The sequence below is a fragment of the Marmota monax genome, unplaced genomic scaffold (assembly GCF_021218885.2).
Source record: "Marmota monax isolate L192 unplaced genomic scaffold, Marmota_monax_Labrador192_F-V1.1 WCK01_AAM20220418_F8-fsc00020, whole genome shotgun sequence".
In the NCBI taxonomy this organism is placed as follows: domain Eukaryota; kingdom Metazoa; phylum Chordata; class Mammalia; order Rodentia; family Sciuridae; genus Marmota; species Marmota monax.
Genome location: NW_026692912.1, coordinates 13,754,737 through 13,775,629, shown reverse-complemented (window position 1 = coordinate 13,775,629; position 20,893 = coordinate 13,754,737). Strand labels below are relative to the sequence as shown.

At 47.8% G+C, this 20,893-nt stretch overlaps 1 protein-coding gene across 8 annotated transcripts in view; it reads left to right on the top strand.

Annotated features, from left to right (window-relative positions):
• Cdk5rap2 (CDK5 regulatory subunit associated protein 2) overlaps positions 1-20,893 on the top strand; it is a 194,481-nt gene that overhangs the window by 152,172 nt on the left and 21,416 nt on the right. For 6 of the 8 annotated variants that reach the window (XM_046451711.2, XM_046451710.2, XM_058581650.1 and 3 more), the window contains 9 exons: positions 630-678; positions 3,341-3,513; positions 8,012-8,131; positions 11,751-11,867; positions 13,726-13,894; positions 14,829-14,953; positions 16,040-16,285; positions 18,331-18,405; positions 18,586-18,845. In XM_046451711.2, the coding sequence (XP_046307667.1) occupies positions 630-678; positions 3,341-3,513; positions 8,012-8,131; positions 11,751-11,867; positions 13,726-13,894; positions 14,829-14,953; positions 16,040-16,285; positions 18,331-18,405; positions 18,586-18,845 (1,334 nt within the window). The remainder of the gene's footprint in view (positions 1-629; positions 679-3,340; positions 3,514-8,011; positions 8,132-11,750; positions 11,868-13,725; positions 13,895-14,828; positions 14,954-16,039; positions 16,286-18,330; positions 18,406-18,585; positions 18,846-20,893) is intronic. The other 2 variants (XM_046451707.2, XM_046451708.2) reach the window with 2 other exon arrangements.

The following is a 20,893-nucleotide window of genomic DNA, read 5'->3' as shown; positions in this document are numbered from 1 at the left end:
AATTTAAATGCAGATAAAGCTGCATGCACAAAGATGTTTATTTCAATTATTTATTAAAACGAAAATTTGGAGATGACCTAAATGTTGAATAGGGAACTGGCAAAAACTGCCAGACTATGACGTGTGTGCCATTAGGGCTGAGGTTTCTAAAGCAAATTTAGTAGGAAAAATGCTTATAATAAAGTACAAAGTGAAAAACTTAAGTCACTACAGCATCATCTCTGCCCAAATGCATGGAAGAAAGAACCAAAGGCAGCCCAGTCACAGGTCTATGGGCGTTCAGGAGGGCAGGGAGCTTTCTTGATTCTATTGTGCATTTCCTATAATGAGCTTATGCTCTGTTAGTATCAGAATTTTAGCGAAGGAAAAAGAATTACACCCAGTGATGCTATTGTGATTGCTTTTTGGATTCAATGCTGTGCCCTGGAACTAGAGCCAGACTAGTGATAAAGCAGGAGTCTCTTGCCGGCACTGTGCTCTTGCGAATCCCACTTTCAACATCTGGCTTGTTGTAAAAAGTGTTTAAACCAACAGGACAGTGCCCCTGCACATGTGTGAGCAAGAAATTATTAGGGATCACTTTTTTAAAAAATGCTTTCCTTCTTTCTTAATGTTATTTCTACTTCTAGGAAAATCATCTGGAGTGGAGCTGAGTCCCCAGAATGAGCCGATAGAGAGGTGAGTTTAACGTTTGTTAAGAAGACTTTCTGGGACCTCCGTTTGGGTTTGCCTCTTTTTTTCTTTTTTTTAAAAAATATTCTAGCTGCTTTCCATTGTGTAAGTTTTCTGCTTCTTGTAACTAAAACATAAATACCTATAGAACTGTCTATGGCCGAGCAAAGTGAAGAGGCCACTCAGGGTGTCCCGAACCCTCCATTCATTTGTTCCAGGTCACTCCTGGTATTTCTGTCAGGGATTTGAATCAGATGACATATTGCTTCTGTTGGCTCCTGGGGCCTGCAGGATGAAAGTTCCAGACTCCCTAGCCGGGAATCTGAGCCCTCCTCAAGCTGACCGGTCCTCTCTGCTCCCCTCCACACTGTTCCCTTCTTGTCGTGTACCCCATGCTCTTCCATTGTCTGCCCCACCCCCACCATGGCTGTGCACGAACTGTGCCCCCTGCTTCCCTCCTCATGTAGTGTAAAAGGGGCTGGAGTGAACGTGAACCAGCCCTCCCTGTACCCTCCTCCACCACACCCGGGCCAGTTATTCCTGCTTCCTCTGCAGGAAGGCTCATTCTGAAGACTCTCCTGCTTTGTGTTGTGTGGATGCCCAAGAGCACCCCAGCCCTGTTCTGATAGTTTTGGTACTTGGCATGTAATTGCATTACAGCACTTGCCTTTCCACGTGGAGAAGACCACTTGGTGTGTCTTACCTTTCTACTCCCAGAGTCCTCAGAATAAGAGAGGAGCTGACCAGCATTGCAGGGTACTTGTACGTGTCAGCTGCTGCCTTAGGTGTTTCACACTTATTACTTTTGACCCTACAAAGTGAACGTTTTTATTCCCATTTTAGGGTGAGGAGGCTGACAAGTTGCCTGTTTGCCATTGAAAGGCAGAGCTAGGATTTGAACTTGGGTCTTTCAGAATCGAACACCTGTGCTCTTATGGTTACTCTACATTGTCTTTGGAAGGCAGTGACAATATGTGAATTGTAGTCCTTTTTAGCTTGCCTCTGTGGCTGTTGCAAATGCCAAGGTCTCATCCTCCTGTTACTTGTAAAGGCTCTGAATGCTATTGACACTGGAGGGGACCTTCTTTCACTTTAAAGGATGTGGCCCTTTGGACTCCTAGGGGTAAAATAAAGAAATGGAGACAGTCTGGAATGCTGAATTTTAGATTTTATTGTCATCACCAAGGCCATCAGCATCCTTACAGCAAGCAAGTAGGAGGTTCACAACTCACTGGAGGACATTTTAATCAGGTCTTCTATGAATGTAAAAGATATACTCCTTCTCCTCCTGCAGTAGCGCCAGAGACCCCGCCCAGTTCACCCCACTACTTCCATCCTCAGGATGGCAACCACTTCCCACTGGCAGGACGTGGAGAGGGTATGGAAGACTCCGTCTTAGCTGAGCTCTGCAGATTGAGAGTGAAGGGCCCAGGGCTGTTGGGAGATTGTCCCTGTCTGAGGGGAGGGAAGCTTGGCCCCTTTGAGCAGGGATCCTGGGTCAAGGCCTGAGAGGCAGGCTGGGCCTGTTGGTTCTCAGAGGCTGTTATTACGACTGTCCCAACACTCTTCTGCAGGAGGCAGGGAGTCGATGAGCAGGGCAAGCTGGGGCTAGACATGGCCAGATTCATCATTTTGGAAGCTGATGAGTTTGGAGAGTCTTTTAGCCTTCCTCAACCAGCGCTCACCCCTCTCCATTTCAGAGGATTTCTTCTTCTCCTTCTGTCCTCTCTTTGTCAGTGGCAGGCTCAGCCCTCACAAGGGTCACTCCTAGGCTAATTAAACGGCTGCCCTTGGCCCACTCTGTACTTCTGTGGGCCCACGGTGAGCCTGAGCATCCATCAGGCTGTCTGGGCAGAGCTGCATCTGGTGTTTACCTGCTAATGAATGCGTTGCAGCTTCGGAGTCCTCTGCTCTTGTCTGAGCTCATGAATAATGAGACTGTGGCCACTGACACAGTAATGGGAAAGTTGGAGAGAAAGGAGCTTAAATCAAGGAGCTTATCTATAATGGAGATTCACAGGAGCTTTTCACAGTGTTCAGGCTGCTTTTCCTTGTGGCTTAGGTGGTCCTCAGGAAGTACTGGTTAATAACCACATGATTGCCAGAACCATGCCATTGGGGCCTGCTTGGGGACCTTGAGGGTTCTGAGATTTTTTAATCCATAATGCTGTTTCATGGCTTTGGGCCAGAATCCCACATTGTCCTGGGGCCTTGGAGCCAGACAAGCCTGGTTCAGATCTGGGAGGTGCCACTTATAAACGGACAGTGGCTGGTTTATGCTGAGCCACCGCCTTTCTGGCTCTATGGAGGACAGCACTCCCTTCCTCAGAGGGGGCCCAGGAGGCCCAGGTCAGACCCAGGCTGCTTCGTCAGAGTGAGCACTTGGGAAGCAGCTGCTGCGGACCCCTTTCCTCTCTTGTAAGCCAGACTTTGGGACAGCTACAATCCCTTCACTTTCCCTTCCTCCTTGGCTTCAGATTCAAGCACATGGAGCCCTTCTTGTTTTGGGAGTGTCATTGCTTAATGTAGTAAGGAAATGAAAGGGCTGATGGAAGTCACACACACGGGACAGTTCTGAAGGGAAAGTAACCTCGAGGGTTCTGATGTCACAGCCCTGCTTGGGGTCTTAGTGCGGGAAATGGTTTGTCTTTCAATCCCAACTGTTAAGGACTGAGGAAGACAACGTGGACTACCAGCGTCTTCTACCCGAATCTCCTAGGCCTTTCTCCTCTCATGTGCTGTCTGATGATGAAATATCCGAGAAGTCCTTCCTCTCCCGAGAACAGAAGCAAGACAGCGTGTCCGGGCAGACTTCAGTCATGGCAGACCATTTTTCTCAAGGTAAGCTAGCTTTATTAAGCCTCGTAAACGTGGCTGTGTTTAAACACTGACCCGCTGTCTCGCCCTAGTGGCTAGAGTGTGGTGACATTTGACTATTTCTCAGATGAAAGGAGATCCTGTGAGGGCCGGAGCTGGTCATGGAGTGTCATTTATCACCAGAGAAAACCGTGGTGGTGAAAGTGTGGGTGACTGGGAAAGGGCGTGTGGTTTTGAGTGAAGACCTGCCCTGGACTTCCCGTTTCCCTGCTCCTGTAATCGTAGCGTGGAGAGCCCTGGAGCTGCAGCAGTGCGAGTTCGGTTAGTGCCCAGGGTTCCTGTCACTCCTCTGCATGCAGGCTCACTCTGAAGACTCTCTGCTTTGTGTTGTATGGATGCCCAAGAGCGCCCCAGCCCTGTTCCGATAGTTTTCTACAGAGCAAAGTTTGTGATTCTGTGAATCCACTTGTTTCTCTCTAGTGTGACCCTTGGCCCATTGGGCCGGGCCGTTATCTTAGTGCATTCAGTCTGTTGTAGCAGAGTACCACAGTCTGAGTGGCTCACAAACAGCAGGAACTTGTTTCTCACAGTTCTGGAGGCTGGAAGTCCGAGATCAAGGTGCTAGCCAGCATGGCTGGGTTCTGGTGAGGGTCCCCTTCCAGGTGGCAGACTTCTCACTGTGTCCTCACATGGAGCCAAGAGAGCAAGAGAGCTGTCAGGGGTCTCTGTTTGGGGGCATTGATCCCATTCACGAGGGTTCCAGCCTCTTATGTCATCCCCTCTCAAGGGCCACACCTCCTAATGCCATCACTTGAGAGCTGAAGGCTTTAGCAGGTGACCTTGGAGACACAGACATTCAGCCCATAACACTCTTGTTCTGCCTCTGACCTTGGGCTGAGTTCAGCCAGCCTCCCTGGGAACCTGCTCTGATCTCCCGTTTGCTTTTTCTGTTCTTGTAGTCTCTCTCTTTGGGATAAGAAGTAGGGCTTTGTGTTTGTAATTCAGTTTGCTTCAGAGAGTCCAAGGATTATATAGACCAGTCCAGATAGACTGGCCATCAAACTTCCTGCAAAGGGGCAGGAAGAAGATGTTTTAGGCTTTGCAGGGTCAAGGGCCCTGTGGCAGTTGCTCAGCTCTGTTGTCACACATACAAGCAGCCCCTGATATGAGTGGCAGAGCTGTGTTCCTATGAAACTGTGTTGATAGAATGGAGATGGGCTAGTATTGGCCACAGGCAGTGGTTTCCAGCCCTTTGGTGGTGTAGATTCTAGTTGTCACAGTCTCTGGTCTCTCTTCTTCTCTGGGGGTTGGTAACAGTACCACCATGAGTTCTATAGCACCAACCAGACACTGGCACCTTCTTGCTAAAAGCTTTATTGTTACTTGGTCACATAGGTCATTATTAAAAAAAAAAATTTTTTTTGAAGCCATATGTAAACAACAGAACTCTTTTTTTTTTTTTCATATGCAGTTTTACAGGATGGCCCCATTCAATATGGCAAAGAAACCCAGTGGAGCCTTTGCCCAGTGGTAGCCTCTGAGGCTCCTCTAGGACTTTGAGGGCCCAGAGGAACATGGTATAGATATACCTGGAACATGATCTGCACAGTCTCAGTGTTTCTCAAAAACCAGCTGGAGTCCTCCAGCAGCCGATTATCTGGACCTCATTTATTGGGATTTCTGCCAGTGTCCCTCTGCTATTTTTTTGTAAGTTTCTGAGTAGTTGATTCCTCCTGGTCATTTCTGGCTATAGGTTCTGCCTTTCCCTAGTTTTTAGGTCAGACTACAGATTGTTTCCCTGGCCTTAGTGTACCTTCTTCTGCGCTGTATCAACCCAGTGTGGGACTCAGTCCCTTTCCAAGAACCCCTGGGACCACTAGTCTGCCTTTGTGCAGACTTGATTGAGCAGGGAGGAAGCAGAAGGAAGGAGGTTGTTGCCTTGCAACCCAAGTAATGTCGAGTGGACTATGTGGGTCCTGCTTCCTTAAAGCCCTCCTGCTGCAGAGCTGGAAGGTGCCCTCCTCCTCTTGCCTGCCCCCTCTTTCTCCCTTCGCCCTGTCTCCCCTACCTGGTTTTGTTTCCATCGTGGAGCTGTTAGGCCTCTCTTCCTCTGGTGATTCATGCCCGGGCTCTCTGGTGTCCTCTTGGTGGATCACCAGGCAGTTCCTGGATGGAGATGGTGTTCTCTGGAGCCGTGCTCATGTGCCACTGTTGTCCCTCTTGGCCTGCCCTTCTCCAGCCTTTTATTCTCTGCATCTGGTTTTCATTTTGTCATGCTTATAATCTGTGGAGAGAGATCATTTACTATATTTTCTTTTCTCACATTCAATTGCATCTAAGCTTCCTGACATGCTGTTATATAATGTCATTTTTCATGGCTTTAGAATAGTCCATTGAATGACTGAATTGCAGTTTTCCTTATGTTTCCCTGTTGCTGAATGTTTCAGCTGTTTCCAGAATTTCACAATTGTGAACAGTGCCGCCGGGAGTGTCTTTGAACATGAAGCTTTCCCCTTATTGGGGGCATTTTTTTTTTTAACATTAATTCTCTAAATTGGAACTACCAGGCAAAATGATACATGTAATTATTTATCTATCTATTTTTGGCAGTTGCTTCTTACAGGATTTATGGTTTTAAAGAGGTAGCATTTGTCGGAAGGATTTATTGTAAGAGATGTTTTTCTCCCATTTCGTGAAGGCCAGTGTAGTGTTTCCTTCTACCTTGGCTGCATAATTAATGATGGTGTCCAGTTCAACTGGGAGTGTTTTTTTAAGCCCTAGTGTTGTTTCGGCTCCTGGCCAGACTCAGTGGAAGCTGACTTGTATCCATGGCTGCAGAGCACTTACCAGCACAGAGCCAGCAGTGAGTCTTGGTAAACCAGAGAAGAAGGTTGCAGTCAAAACGATAAGGTCCTGGCTGCCTCCAGCCTGTCTGGGCCCTGGAAGAAGAGCTGCAGGGCAACCGGGCCGGGACAGGAGGTACAGTGCAGGGTGTGTCAGAGTGCGGTACACATGGAGTCCTTCAGAGCTGGGCTGCCTTGGGAGCTGCAGGCATCCACCAAATTACTTGCCACACTTCTGGCATTAATAGCAGATAGCTGAAGGTCTGGGAATTAAGTCATCTCATAAACATTCAAATTCATGGCAAAATTACTATTTAATTAGGAAAAGATCTGTAACATTGTGCTACTTTTAAATGAAAGCCATTTTGGAGGAATTAAAACTGGGTCATAACATTAGTATAATGTTTTAAAACAAACATTACTAAGACATACTGAGTGTACCCTAATTGATGAATTAAAGACATTAGTTTTGCCTTTGGATACTTAATGTGATTAGGTTTTAAACACTGACTCTAGAAACCTATCTCTAGATTGAAACTGGGCTTCCTCCTTTCTTTGTTAAAGTGATGTTTCAGAGGATGAAAACATAATACATGCCCATTTTAGAAAATTCAGGAAACTTAAATCTTTATCTATTATTAAGTATTATCTTAAAACATAATGTAGAATTTTTAAAAAATCAAAAATCTCTCATCCTACGGTAACTACTTTCAATATTCAGTGTATCACCTTCTTTTGTACATTTGTCTTTTCTGTTTAGGAAGGTTTTATATGGAGCTGTGATCATGTTGAATAGCCAATTTTGTTTGTGTTTTTTAAAATTTTCACATGATAATATGATAATGATAACCCTTTCATAATATAGTATTATACAGTTTTCATAACAATTTTAATAGCTATGTAATACTGAATCGTAATGAATATACTACAGTTTATTCAACAATTTTAGGTGTTTCAGTTTTTACTGTTGCATGCTGCCAAGATGAATATTTTCATGTGTTCTGGAAAATGCTTGCCAGCATCTCTGGCAATTTCTTGAAATTGAGCCCTAGAAGTAGAATTATTTGGTAAAAGACATTGAAACAAGCTTCTCTGAGGCTAGTGATACAAATAGCCCCAAAAGGTCATATGCATTTATACTTGCACTAACAGGGTATATTCTTGAGATTACCCTTCTTGTAGCCATTCTCAGTGGCATTGTTTTGCTTTATTTTTCAGTCTTAAATTAATAAGTAATAACCAAATAAACACATTTCTTTAAAAAATTAGTCTCAGAAATATCTGGATTCATTATGAAGGTGGTTTAATCAACTCTCAGGCAATCTAAGCAGGCCTGAAAGTGATCTGTTGGTTTCACCATAAGGAAGATTTTAAATTAATATTTGATATTGAAAAGAATAAAAGGCTACATTAGAGTTAGCATTAAAATTGTATGGAATATAATTTTTTCGTGTGATGTAAAATTGCATCCTATTGGAGGGCCATTGAGAACCATCACAGAGCTGTGTCTGTGGGCCACGGACAATAGCCCAGCTCCCCAAGCCCAGGGCAGGATTGCCAGTTGCTATCTTAACACATCCGATACTGTTTGGAATTTCAAGATCCCTGCATAGTCTATAAATTATTCAATTTGTTGGGAGCTTCAGACTTTAAATTAAAAATGCCCTTCCTTCCTCTAGACTTACTAATGGAACACATACAGGAAATTCGAACTTTGAGAAAACGTTTAGAAGAATCTATTAAAACAAATGAGAAGCTGCGGAAACAGTTGGAACGGCAAGGGACTGAGTTTGATCAAGGTAAGGAAGGACCTTCTCACAGGGCAATGCAAACCCTGAGTGCTTCACATTTGCCCAACTGAGCAGTCTGTGGACAGTGATGCTTCCATCACTGCCCAAACCTGCCATCCCTATTCTCCTGAATTGTGGATGGCCCCTCACTGGACTTTGGAAGCTGTAGAGATGTAGATAGGTATGCAAGGGGAGAACAAGGCATATTTTGTCTTTTTGTCAATAACAGATTATAAAAATGTCAGCATTTTAGCAGTCTGGTAAATCTCACATGCCAATCAAAAAGGTCACCAGTATTCCTGTATAACCATGGTTAGCTCTGAGTGAAATGATCTTCCATGAACACTAAACATATTTTCCCCATAGGTAAGACTTTCACATAGGTCAAAAATTAGCACTTCCATTCTACCTGTTAACACTGTCCTCTCTGCCCTGCCCCACACTCTTGTTGTGTTTCTTCTGTATCTTTCTAGTGATTTTTAGAATGCAAATACAAATATATATTCTTATTCTCTCTCTCATCCAAAAGTTAACATACTGTGCATCCACTGTTCTGACCCATTTTTCATTGAACAGTGTATGTTGACTTCTGTCCTTATTCTGCAGAGAGAGCCCTCGTTCCATGAAGAATGTACCCTTAGCAGCTGGTGTTCTGGGAAAGGCCCAACCTGGGTGGAGATCCTGGCTCCTCTCTTTATTGCTTCATGGCTTTGGGCAGCTCACCAACCTCCCCACCTCCCAGTCTCAGTTATTTCACAAAATTGAGTCACTGCAAGATGAGGTGAGCAGTGCCCTGAGTAGGCTCTGCTTGTGCCTCACTCACTAAGTGGCTGCTGTCACCATTAGTATCTGTCTTATTTACTATTTTATTTATTTCATAACCTGACCAGTTTAACATTTAAACTGGTCCGGTGAGCATGGACCCTAATGTCATTCCCATTTTTAGAGGTGAGATTACTGACTTCAAGATAGTGCTTGATGGCGGCACTCAGTCCCCCGTCCCCTAGTCTACTTATCCTTCCTCAGTCACCCACTGTGGCCATCGGTTAAGAAGGACATCTTTTCAAAAGTACTTTGTATGCTCCAGTTCTCAAGGTAAACAGTGGTTCTATTACTTCTCCCTTTCCTTCCCCCCATTCACTCCGCCCCCACACTGCCTCCTCCCCTTCTGGCCCCCAGGGAAATTGATTATGAGTTATTAGTCATATCAAACTCAGGAAAGAAATACACGCCTGGGCCCTTCACATTTACTCTTGGTAATGCCTGAATTAGATTCATTTTGTTTTACATTTTCCCTGGAAAATCCAATTATAGAATTATTTGGGGGCTCAAATGGCCACCGGCTACAATGGAGCAGGCAATTGCTCTAGAGAGTAATTCCCTCTGACGGGAAGGTTTACAAAAATGCATTCATAAAGTATTTACGCTGGTGGAAAGACATGCTGTTCTCACCATGTTGTCACTGTCTCTGACAAGACAAAGAAATAAAAGGGGCCCCGCCTTCCCCTGCTGTGAAATGTTCATCTTGGGAGGAGTTTTGAGAAAGGCAGGAGTCCTTACAACCTTGAGGTGGAAGTTTCTACATGCCAACATCCGCTGCAGCAGAGCTTCCAGGTGCTGTTCGTTAACCAGGTTTTCTGTAGTGGTGACATTCAGAGGAAGAACTGGCCTCCTGGTCTCAAAGTGCACCCTGCTAGTTCCAGTTTGACTCTCAGATTTAGACTATTGGGAACTGGTCCATGGCCTGGCTGTTCCTTTGGAAAGCGACTGCCTTGACTTGGGTCACTGTAGACCTGGGTAGTTTTTCCTGCTCATTCATATTACTCTTCAGTCCTGTTTTGGCTCCAGCCTATCATTAATCGTGCTATCACTACAAATGGTAATAGCAGTAACTGTAACAGTACCAGTCACTTTTATTGTGCTAATGAAGACTGAGGGACCTTATGTGACTTGCCTGAGGTCTTGTGGTTATTAAGAAACCAGAGCCATAGTTCAACCCAGGTGTCTCTGAAACAGCACCAGAGTTCCTGGGGGAGAGTGGAGAAGGATGGTGGAGAGAGATGTTTGTGAATTAAAAGGTTGATCAGTGAAAAATTAGCAGGAAAGGAGGTTGTACTGCAGAGAGGGGCGGGCACACGCCTCTCGAGAGCTCAGTGTCCTTCCTTATGAGGAGTGAGAGCATTAGAGGTCATCACTTGTACACCAGGATGTTTTCCATTGCAGATAACAAAATATGGGTAAAAACTGGTGTAAATGATGGGGGTTATGTTTTTTACACAAGAGATCCAGAGGCAAGTGGTTCTGAGGCAGGGGTTATGACTCAGTGACATCAACACTTGGAGATGGTGTCTGTGGTAACTATGGTGGTTATGAGGTTCCCATTCTCTGTGGTTGGTGTCTGAAGCATGGAAAGAAAGAGACTCAGTCTTTACTCTGTCTTCCTTTTGTAGTAAGGGGAAGTCCGCCCTGAAGCCTCTGAAGGTCTCGTTGGCCAGCAGAGACCCATGACCATGTCTGGCTGCAGGGTAGCTGGGCAAGCAGGGGCTGGCATTGGGTTGCAGCGTAGCAAGTGGACTCAGTATGGAAGCCATGTGGACGAGGTGCCCTGCACACAGTAGTAGGTGCTCTCCCGAGGGGCTGAGGATGGGAGCACTGTAGTGGTGCAGACAAGGAAGCGCCGGGCATGGGGAGCGTCATCTAAGCTGGATGTAGAAGAAGGGTAGGGGTTCAGCAGTGGACGACAGCATGGTGAAATCTTCACAGTGAGGGGTGGCCTCCCTCACAGTTTGCCTAGCTTTTGACCCTGACCTTTATGGCATACACTCAGAGACTGCGAATTTAGCTAAGAGTTGAAGGTGTCTTTGTCAGATGAAGAGGGTGGTGGGCATCCAGGCAAAGAAGGAACCTCATTCTGCAAGGGGTGTGACCATATGGTGTGCCTAGGGACCAGAAGTGGCCCCGTGTCACTGCATTTAAGGGCCTTAGGGTTCTGAATGGAGAGGGGTGCAGTGTGCCAGGAGACTGGGAAGTTTGGACCTTGTGTTTTGATTGTCTTTTGCAGTACTGGGACATTAGAGGTTTTTGAGCAGAGAATTACAAGAAAGGATTGTATTTAGGATGACAACACCATGGGCAGAAGGCAGGGCGGCCAGGTCAGAGCAAGGCCTGAGGCCTGAAGGGTGGGGACAGGAGAGACACTTGGGTGCTCGGCATCTTGGGAAAGCAGCAGCAGCGTGTCTGGGCTCAGGCCGGGTCTTGTGTGGTACTGCCCCTGAGGCAGGGCACAGGTAAGAGAGCGGTGAAGGGGGCAGTTCAGCAGGGTGGAGGCCCAGCAGACCCTGGGTGCGTGAGTTTGCACTTTGGGAGGTTGAGACTGTCACCCACTCACCCACCCTGGCCCTGGCTCCTGGTGCATTCACCTCAGGGGCGGTAAGGCCTGGGTCCCCTCCTGCCACCTTTTCAGGCTCACTCTCATTTCCCTTTGGGCTCTGAAATAACTTGGATGCTTCTCAGGGCTGATTTTCACTGCATGTTTTGTTCCCTCAGTGTTCAGAACTCCTTTCCAGGAAGTTCTATCCATACTGACCTGGAGATGGTCCCTGAAGTGCTTCTGCTTGTGTTTTAATAGGGGCTACAAACATTTTGGCTTATGGTTCAGAGCTGCACAATTCTCTCACCTCAGAGATTAATTTCCTGAGGAAGCAGAACCAGACGCTCAATGCGATGCTCCTGAAGGGGTCTCAAGGTAAGAAATAGAGGAGCTCCTGCAGCCAGGGCCCCAAAGCCTCCATGCCAGGCAAAGAATGCAGGTGTTGGAGTTGGAGCAACCTAGGTTGAGTCCTGTGGCCCTGTGACAGCTTTACAGGGTGTCATTGTCACAACAGTCCTGTGAGATATTCCTATGTTGTGGCTGAGAAAAATGTGGTACAGGGAGGTTAGGGGATACCTCATAGGGTTGTTGTGACAATCAAATTGCATAAAGCCCTCAGCACAGTGTCTCTACTGTATTTCCTTGTCACTCATGCCCTCTACACAGCCACCTCTCATTTGTCTTGGTTCCCGGTGGAAGAGAAAGGGGCTGGGAATGGTTTACTCAACCAGAGATTTCCAACAATCAGCAGAGTTTCATCCAGCAGTTCTTAAAAAGACCCTCTTTTAGTTCTTTCTATATGGAGCTTAGCTCCTAAGAACCTGCCTTATGCTACATTTTAGCGCTTAAAACAATTTTGGAACGAGATATTAGTATCCCTGTTTTCCACATAAGAAACGAAGGCCCAGGGAATTGCCCTGCCAGCGGTCGCAGAGCTAGACGGTGGTTGGGACTGGAACTTGGGCCAGCTTACCTGCTTTCCCCAGAGGATATTGATGTGATTTGGGTTTTAGAAATGAAGTTCGGGCTTTGGAGATCATTCATTCTGCAGACATCCCCCAACTCCAGTTCTGAGTCAGGGCCGATTACAGAAATCAGTGAGTCCTGGTCCTTCTCTCAGGCTCTTGTGGTCTAATGGGAGAGACATGCAGACATCCCACAGCAGGCCAGCATGAGGAATGGCCCTGATGAAGCCGGTGCAGGGAGCACAGGACCCTGAGAGACTGGTCATCAAAAGCCTAGTCTAGAAGGATGAGGAGGGGTTAGCCAGGGTAGCTCAGGATAGAGAACCGGGACCTTTGAAATGGAAGGGAGAGAGCAGGTCCAGCCCCGCTCAGAGGTGAGGAGCATACAGGCTGGCCAGGAATGATGGACAGCTGTGCCTGCCTCTGCCACTTACTGGCAGTGTGGCTGCAGGGAAGTGTTGACCTCATTGATCCCCAATTTCCTGCTTGTAAGATGGGAGAACAGTAGTGCCTCCCTCAGAGGTTTGCAGTGAAGGTTAACTATGTTGGTGTGTGCGGGTCTCTATGTGACACCTGTGCAGTGTGCTGTGCCATGACCATCCCACCATCCCGCTGCTCACCTCTCACCCATATGGGTTCTTTCAACTCCAGCCTGCGTACAAAACCCTGTGCTGACCCTTTTCTTCACCATAGCACATGTGAGGAAGCTGAGACACAAAGAAGTAGAGACCCTTGCTCAGGGTCCTGTAGTCAGTAAATGAAGGAGCAACCCTTGAACCCACCACCCTGCCCCCAGCACCCTGCTCTGAGCCTCTTTGTCTCCTGCACCTCTGGGGAGGGTTTTGCTCCTCAGGAGAGTTGAGGCCCTCACAGAGGGTCCGTTCTGCACAGCTCTGTTGGGAGGCAGGGAAGGCCGCGCACTTTCCATTGCTGCCGCCAGAGTTTGGGGCCCTGCTTCTTTCTTTCTAGTTTCTACACATTTGTGCTGTATGGAAGAAAAGTAACCAGGTTTGCAGGGCCCATTATTTAATAGAAAATTAAACAGGCCCATTTTATGCCAGTGACGTTTAATCTGCAGCCTTGATGTTGACAGATTTATCTGCCCAAAATGCATAAGATAATTGGAACACCAAAATCATAAATGTCAGATTAAATCTCATTCCTTTTTGTATTCTTGGAGTGCTCGAACTGAAGTGCTCTATCTGCGTAATAAGGTTGGAAAAAAACAAATGGTGTCCCTTCTCAGTGGCACTTTTTGGTGTTTGCAGATAAACAGAAAGAGAATGAAAAATTACGAGAGTCCCTCTCCGGGAACGTGGCAAGCCTGGAGCGCCTGCAGCAGGAGCATGCCTCTGTGCGGGGAGAAAACGAGAGGCTGCGGAAGGAAGTCGGCGAGAGGGACAGGCTCAACCAGCAGCTGAGCCAGGAGCTGGACAGGTGGGGCCTGGTTCCCTGCCCTGATGGCCCCCGCAGCCAGGCTCTGGGGGTACAGTCCCAGAGTGAGGCACACTAGCCTCTCTCCTAATGTGCAGGGATGGACAGAAGCATGCCATATATCTGGTGGGCATGAAATATGGGGAATGATCATCTAAAGAAGGAGGGGTGGGGCGGGCTGTTGTTCTCCATCTTTCCTTCTCTGTAAAGGTGCCCTTTGGGTGGAGAGCCCCAAGGAGGGTGTGATACTGCAACCCTCTTGGGAAGTTGTTTGGCAGAGGGCACCTGGCCCGAGGCAAACAGGGGGCCTGTTCATCTGGAGGAGAGGGCGTGGTAGGGGCAGAGGGCATGAGGTGGCCAGAATCACATAAGGCCTCCTAGCTGTAGAAGGACTTTGGTTTTTACTCTGAGTGGCATAGGAAGCCACTGGGACATTCCCAGCAGAGGAGTGACATTTTCAAAGGATCCTATTGCTCCCTCTTTTGCGGTTTTCCCCTTAGACTCACATCCCATGTTTTCAGTTGTTCGTTTTGGCTCCCAGCAGTGACCTGCTCCTTCAGCGCTCCCATCACCACCTAGGCTGCCCGCGCTAGGTGGTGATGTAGATAATCCGCTGTCTTTGCCGGCAGGCGATCCCGGTGTAGGTCGTAGCTCCGCTCTGAGCTGTGCACCCCTGCGTAGGGGACGCAACCTTTTGAACTTAGCTTCCTCTTGTCTCTGAATCGAGGATTACAGAGCACATTCCTTCCAGGGTGTCTGTGAAGACTACAGGAAAGAGGGTAAAGGGCTGGACACGGGGCCCTTGGGAAACAGAGTCTGCAGTGCAGTTCTTAAACCATGCTGTTTTTGTCCTCACTCTTCTGGCCGAGTGGCGTGGGGGATGAGTAAGCCACCTTGGAGTGCAGTTAACCTCTCCTCCCCACGGGGGGCGTTGCAGGGCACAGAAGGAGGTGAAGTGGAGGCAGCAGCTGCTCTCACAGAACCACAAGTTGCTCCAGTCTCTCCGCGTGGAGCTGAAGGTGTATGTGAGGCTGGACGAGGAGCACCAGAGGCTACAGCAAGGTACTGGGCCCTGGGGACCAGGCTCTTTATGTCCCAGAGCTGTGAGCTCACGGGCACAGCCTGTGGCAGGAGCAGCAGGCCGGGGCTCTGGCTCCATGCCCTTTCTCCAGATGTTGTCATCAGACTCTGCGTGACCCTGGGGGTAAACGTGGTTTATTTGAAGCCAGCTCTTTGGCCTACTTCTCTTAAATAGGAGCAGAAAACATGGAAGGACATAGGCTCAGGCATCCTGCCAGCTCAGTTCTAGAGTATCACTCCCTCGACCTGGCCGTGTGTCCTACAGCAGGTCACCTCACCCTTTGGGCCTGTTCCTGCCTTGGGAAACATGTCTGTTAAAATCCACTGTGTGGAGTTGTAAAAGTTGAGCAGATCATGTGTTAAAGCGCCCTAAAGTACTCCCTGACACACAGTAGACGCTTAAGAAATAACTTTCATTACAGGTTTCCTGCTAGTGTGTGTTTCTTTTTGCCCATTCATTCAGCAAACAGTTACAGTGCCTACCATGTGCTGGACCTTGTTGGCCCTGGTCTTGTCTGTATTTCAAGAGAGATACCAGATCAGAGTGACTCAAGTATAAGGTCTAATGTTTCAGAATCAATTTTGAGGTGTAGTGGGATTTTTTTAAACTAATTTTCCAGATGGTTTCTCCCTATTGAAAGTTTATCTAGAAAAGGGTCATCTCACAGCTTTCATTTCTTCTCAAGTTGCTTCTCTTATTCTTGCTGTTGTGCCTTTTTAATATACTGTGGCTCTTAAAATCATCCCCTTTCATTCTATAATTCCAGCCCAAATAGATTTTATTACTACTAGACATAATTTCAGGGTTTGGTGTGCAATTTGCTAGGCTTTTATGGCCAGAAGTGAAAATTAATTTCCAGCTCTTATTTAGCCTGTGGAATAGCAGCAATTAAGTCAGCCAATATTTTTGTTTTTAAAGTCGAGTTGTTATTTTAAATTGTACCTAGTTCTCAGTAAGGTGGGGGGGGTCGATGGTGGTGTGCGGATTGAAAATGCCATTGAGTTCCTTTGATGGCTGACCCTTTATTTGTGGAAGATGTCAAGACTTCCCTCTGCACATGTCCACAGAGACTGGAGCAGAGGCACCAGAAGGCTGGAAGGGGCAGGAGCTTCTCAGTGACCTGCACGACCTCCTGACAGAGATCCAGGCTCTGCGGGCACAGTTGGAAGGTGGCATCAAAACCAATAGCACCTTACAGAGCAAGCTGGAGGAGCAGCTGGCACAGGGGGAGAAGAAGGCCCAGGAAGGAGACCTCAGTCTGGCTGTCCAAGCCCCGGGTGTCCTCGATTGGACCCTACAGCTAGACAAACACGGTATGGCATCTGCACATCTGTGTATTATGTGTGAACTTCTGAGTGATGCCCCTGCCCACGGAGATGTCCTTCCATAGACAGTAGATTCACTGCACCCTCGGAGCCGGGTGCCTGACCGCTAATTAACTGTTACCTCTGGCACAATGGCATACTCTGGGTGTCTTGGTTCTCTGGAAGTGGAGCTTGGGCTTCCAACCACCCTGATGGCCTCCAGTCTTCTTCCCTCGTATCTATTTTGTCCTGCCTATGCCACTCGGAGCCTGAGGCCTTTTTAGTCCTCTTGTTACCCTTCAAAGAGAACCCAGCCTCTTACTCTGATTTGCAGTGCCCTCTAGGTCTGGGAAGCCTCCTGGTAGGGAACGCCTGGGCCTGTTTTGCATTTGCTGGTGGCCTGTCAGCCCTGGAGAGTTTGTGAGGGGAGCAGAGAGAGGACCAGACAGACATTCCTGCCCCAGCCCAGCCGAACCCAGGACAAACCAGCAAGTGGTCGACTCAGTGCCCCTGACCAGGCCATCCCTTTTACTGTGTAGACAAAGGAATTGGAGCTGAGAGTGACATGGCACTATTCATTTGAGCTCTCAGTCCAGAGCTGTTCCTGACCCCACCCGACCTCGAGCCTCAGGTGCCTGGAGATTGTCATTCTGATGCCCATAAGGTGACTGTGCGTGTTCAGTGGAGCGAGGAATATTGACATGCTTTATAGACAAGGATTGTGCAAAAGTTTCTCATCACTTGGTTTGAGAATCAAGTCTATTGCCTTTAATTTTGAAAGTTCAGATGTCTTAAGGAGAACCCAGTCAGCTTTAGCACCGTCATTGATTGGTTCATTGATTTCTCCTTGATAAGGATCTTAAAACTTTAACCAAAAAGATGATGTAACAATATAAGGAAGAAAGGTTGGGAAAAGAATTCTTTGTATATTTTTCTTCATTTGTTAATCAGAAACAGGCTTGAGTTTATATTGTTCAAATTGTTTTTTGTACCATTTTTCTGTTTGGGGGCTTTTTTGTACATTTTGTTTTTGTTTTTTTTAGCAGTGCTAGGGATGGAACCCAGGGCTGTGGTCTTGGATTAAAGTGATTCTCCCCAGGGGCTGACTTCGTGGAGCTGACCTCCTGGCTTCCTGGGCCTGGAAACCACAGTGCACCCTTGGCAGGGATGGAGGAAGCATGGATGGGGAATCCTGAGGCCTAGACACCAACCTTGCTGGGTTATGCTGCCCCGTGGCCTCCTTTTCCGTGACGTCTGAATTACAGTGCCAGCCTGCCTGTTAGGCTTTTGAGAGCTTAATAGCTTTCCGGATGTAAAAGTGCTTTCCAAGTTATAAAGTGTTGCTCAGATCGTCTTGAGTACCTGTTGATTTTGCCTTCTTACGGTGTTTGAAATGTGTCACCCCCATATTCTGCAGGCCGCTCCCTCTCTCTCAGGTTAATGCAGCAGCCGTCAAGCTTTCTCCTCCAGGACCAAACTGAGATCTCAGCCAGGCGCTGCCCAGCCTGATGCCCCTGAGTAGGTCCCACAGCCCTCCTGGTTCTGGCCTTGCACCCTCCTGTGTCTTCCCGGCATCAGGGCCTTGGCCACAGGACCTGCTTATTTCTCCCCGAATGACAGTTCACATCCTTGTGAGCTTGTAACTGCCTGCTCCCCCCTCTGCCTGGCATTTTTTCCCCTCCTTCCCAGGGATCAGTCACAGTGGTCTTGAAACATAACACAGGTGTCAGCCTTTGGGAAGCCATGCTGGGGTCAGCACCATCCCCCGGCACCCACAGCCCTGTGCTTCCCTCCTCCATCCTGAGCACACCGAGACAAAACTGCCTGTTTCTTGTTTGACAAGAGGGTTTTCCCAGGAAGGGGCTGGGCCCAGTCACTCTTTCTCTGTTGTCCTGACCAGGTCCAGTAGGACTGATGTCCAGGGAGAATTTGAATGAATGCTGTGTTTCTGAACAAATGTGTTTGGATGAGACACTGTACTCTCAGTCACTTCTTCCTCAATTATGGAAGGCAGTGAAACAGTTTATTTCCTTCTCTTGTTTTGCATGTTACAGATGATAACAAATGTCCCCTGGCAAGCAGTAATTCCTCTGACCTTGAGTCCACTTGGGCTGTGATGCCAAAGTCAGGTACAAAATTGAAGTCTGAGTAACTGAAGCAGCATGGGGTGTGACAGTGGTATTTTTAAATTGAATCAAAGGGGGTCCCTGGTCCCAACTAGGTGTTTGGCAGGGGTTTGGGGATCAGCATGTAAGCTCTGAACACAGGGTGCTACCAAGTAGATTGATGTTCCACTTCTCATTTTGCAGCTTCAGAGACTCCTCCACTCTCTGGAAATGACATAGACTCCTTCTCCTGCATCAGTGGCAGCTCTGTAACCAGCACCCCTTGCCTGCCCCGCATGGCTTCTCGCCTGTGGGCCAGCAGGAGTGGCCGCCACATCCTGGGCCTGATCGAGGACTATGATGCGTTGTGTGAGCAGATCCACCAAGGACAGAGGCTCCTTGCTGAGATGGACATGCAAACCCAAGAGGCTTCCAGCCCCATGGGTCAAGAGCTGAGGACAAAGGTAATCTGGCTGCTAGAGTAGGGGAAGGGAGGTGCTCACTGGGGCAGTGAGTGGGAAGGACTGACTGAGGGTGCTTGGAGGCAAGTGCACAGTTGTCCTCAGTAGGGCTCTAAAAAGAGGGACCAGAAGGTGTCGGCCAAGAAAGGTCAGAGTCAGGTTCTGTGTTGGTGGCTGCGGGAAGACATCTGCTTGAGGTTTGTACCCTGCGTTATTGTGGCTACTTCATAGGGATCTGCTGCTCTGTGCCCATGTCGGCCTGTCTGTCGAGTCTCATCCAGTCTTCTGTCCCTCTGTGTGTCCAGCTGTTCATCCCTATGTCCAGCCACCCGGTGTGCTCGGGTTCTGAGGATCCTGTGGAGAAGATGGAGGGCCTCATCCTCTTGAGGCAGACCCCACTTTACTGCACTTACCGTACCATGCTAGCCCACCCCACACCTCCCCAGCTCATACCTCACTGTCTCCTGGTGTCATACCACACTACGCCATATCACAACATGCCATCCCCCAGTGTCACACTACACCAGGCCACATCGTCTCCCAGTGTCACGCCACACCACACTATATCACACTGCATCCCCAGTGTCCTACCACACCACATCACACCACGCTGTCCTCCAGTGTCACACCACACCATGCCACATCATCCCCCGGAGTCACGCCACACTCCACTATATCACACTTGTCCCCCAGTGTCATACCATACTACACCATATCACACCACACCATCCCCTGGTGTCACGCCACACCATACTGTACCATACCATACCATGGCACACCATACCCCAGTATCGTGCCACATACCATACTACGCCACACCACGTCATACTGCAGCACACCACACCATAATTTCTACAACTGCCTCGTGATGAGCTTGCCAGTTTGAGAAACCCTACATCCAACCCAGGATGGTTGGCATCTCCATCTCTTCCCCCATAGCTTCCCTTATGACATTTTATTTCCTCACCACAACCCTGGGAAGCAGTGACGTCATGCCCACTTTAGAGATGCTGAGAAGTAGCTTGGAGAGGTTCACATCTGAACTCAGCTCCCTGTCCTCCAGGGTGCTCGCTTCCCACATTGTAGGACAGCATTAGTCACCAGACTTACCTGTGCAGAAGCTGCTGACTTCTGCCTGCCTGCCCAATGGCATGTTCCCTCTCCTGCCATGTGTCCTACTCTGAGTAGGCTAGGCTTATGCGCCATCCCCGCCTGCTTTCCACAGCCTGTCTCCAGCCCAGGTTCCCTCTGTCCTGGGACCCCCTCAGCCTCTTTTACCTCCTTCTTCCCGCACCCCATCCCGCTGGACTCTTCCCAGACTTGTTGCCTTTTGTCTAGACCCAGCTGTTGGGCATGTGCTTCCTTACTCGCCTCCTCCAAGGCTTGGGGACAGGTACACCCCCACCCGCAAGCTGGACCAGACCCCAAGCTTGGGTCACATTCCTGATCTCTCTTCCTGGGTCTTTACTGGAGATGCCTGAGCCCCCTGCTTCCCCATACCTGATTTGACTTTTTTATTTTGTTGTATTATAAAAATCGATTTTGCCTTTTATGTTCTACTAGACAGATGAACTCTTGGAGAACAGGGAGAGGGGCTGCTTTATTTAACTTTGTCCATCACCTGGTACAAGACCAATGTGCTTGCTGAATATTTGTTGAATAAATTAATAAATATTAATAAGATGCTTTTTCTTTTCTGATTGAAATTTTTATTGCACAAAAGCTAGAAATTATAGAAAAGCATAAAAACATTTATTAATACACTACCCCTGAAGGTCAGCACTTACAATTTTAATGTGTACTTTTAGGACATTCAAAAGTTTATCAGACCTACACATAACTGTGAGTTCCACATGTTTCACTAACAAGAGGTTGATGCTTTTTCCATCTCATTCGGTTTTTCCTCACCCTTGACTTTTATTGGCGGCCATATCAGCTCATGTGTGGCTGGACCTTCACTTATTTTCACTTGCACTGTTTGTTGGACATATAATTGTGACTGGCAAGCATCCTCATTCAGAAACAGTTTTTATTATTTTAAATTGTATTTT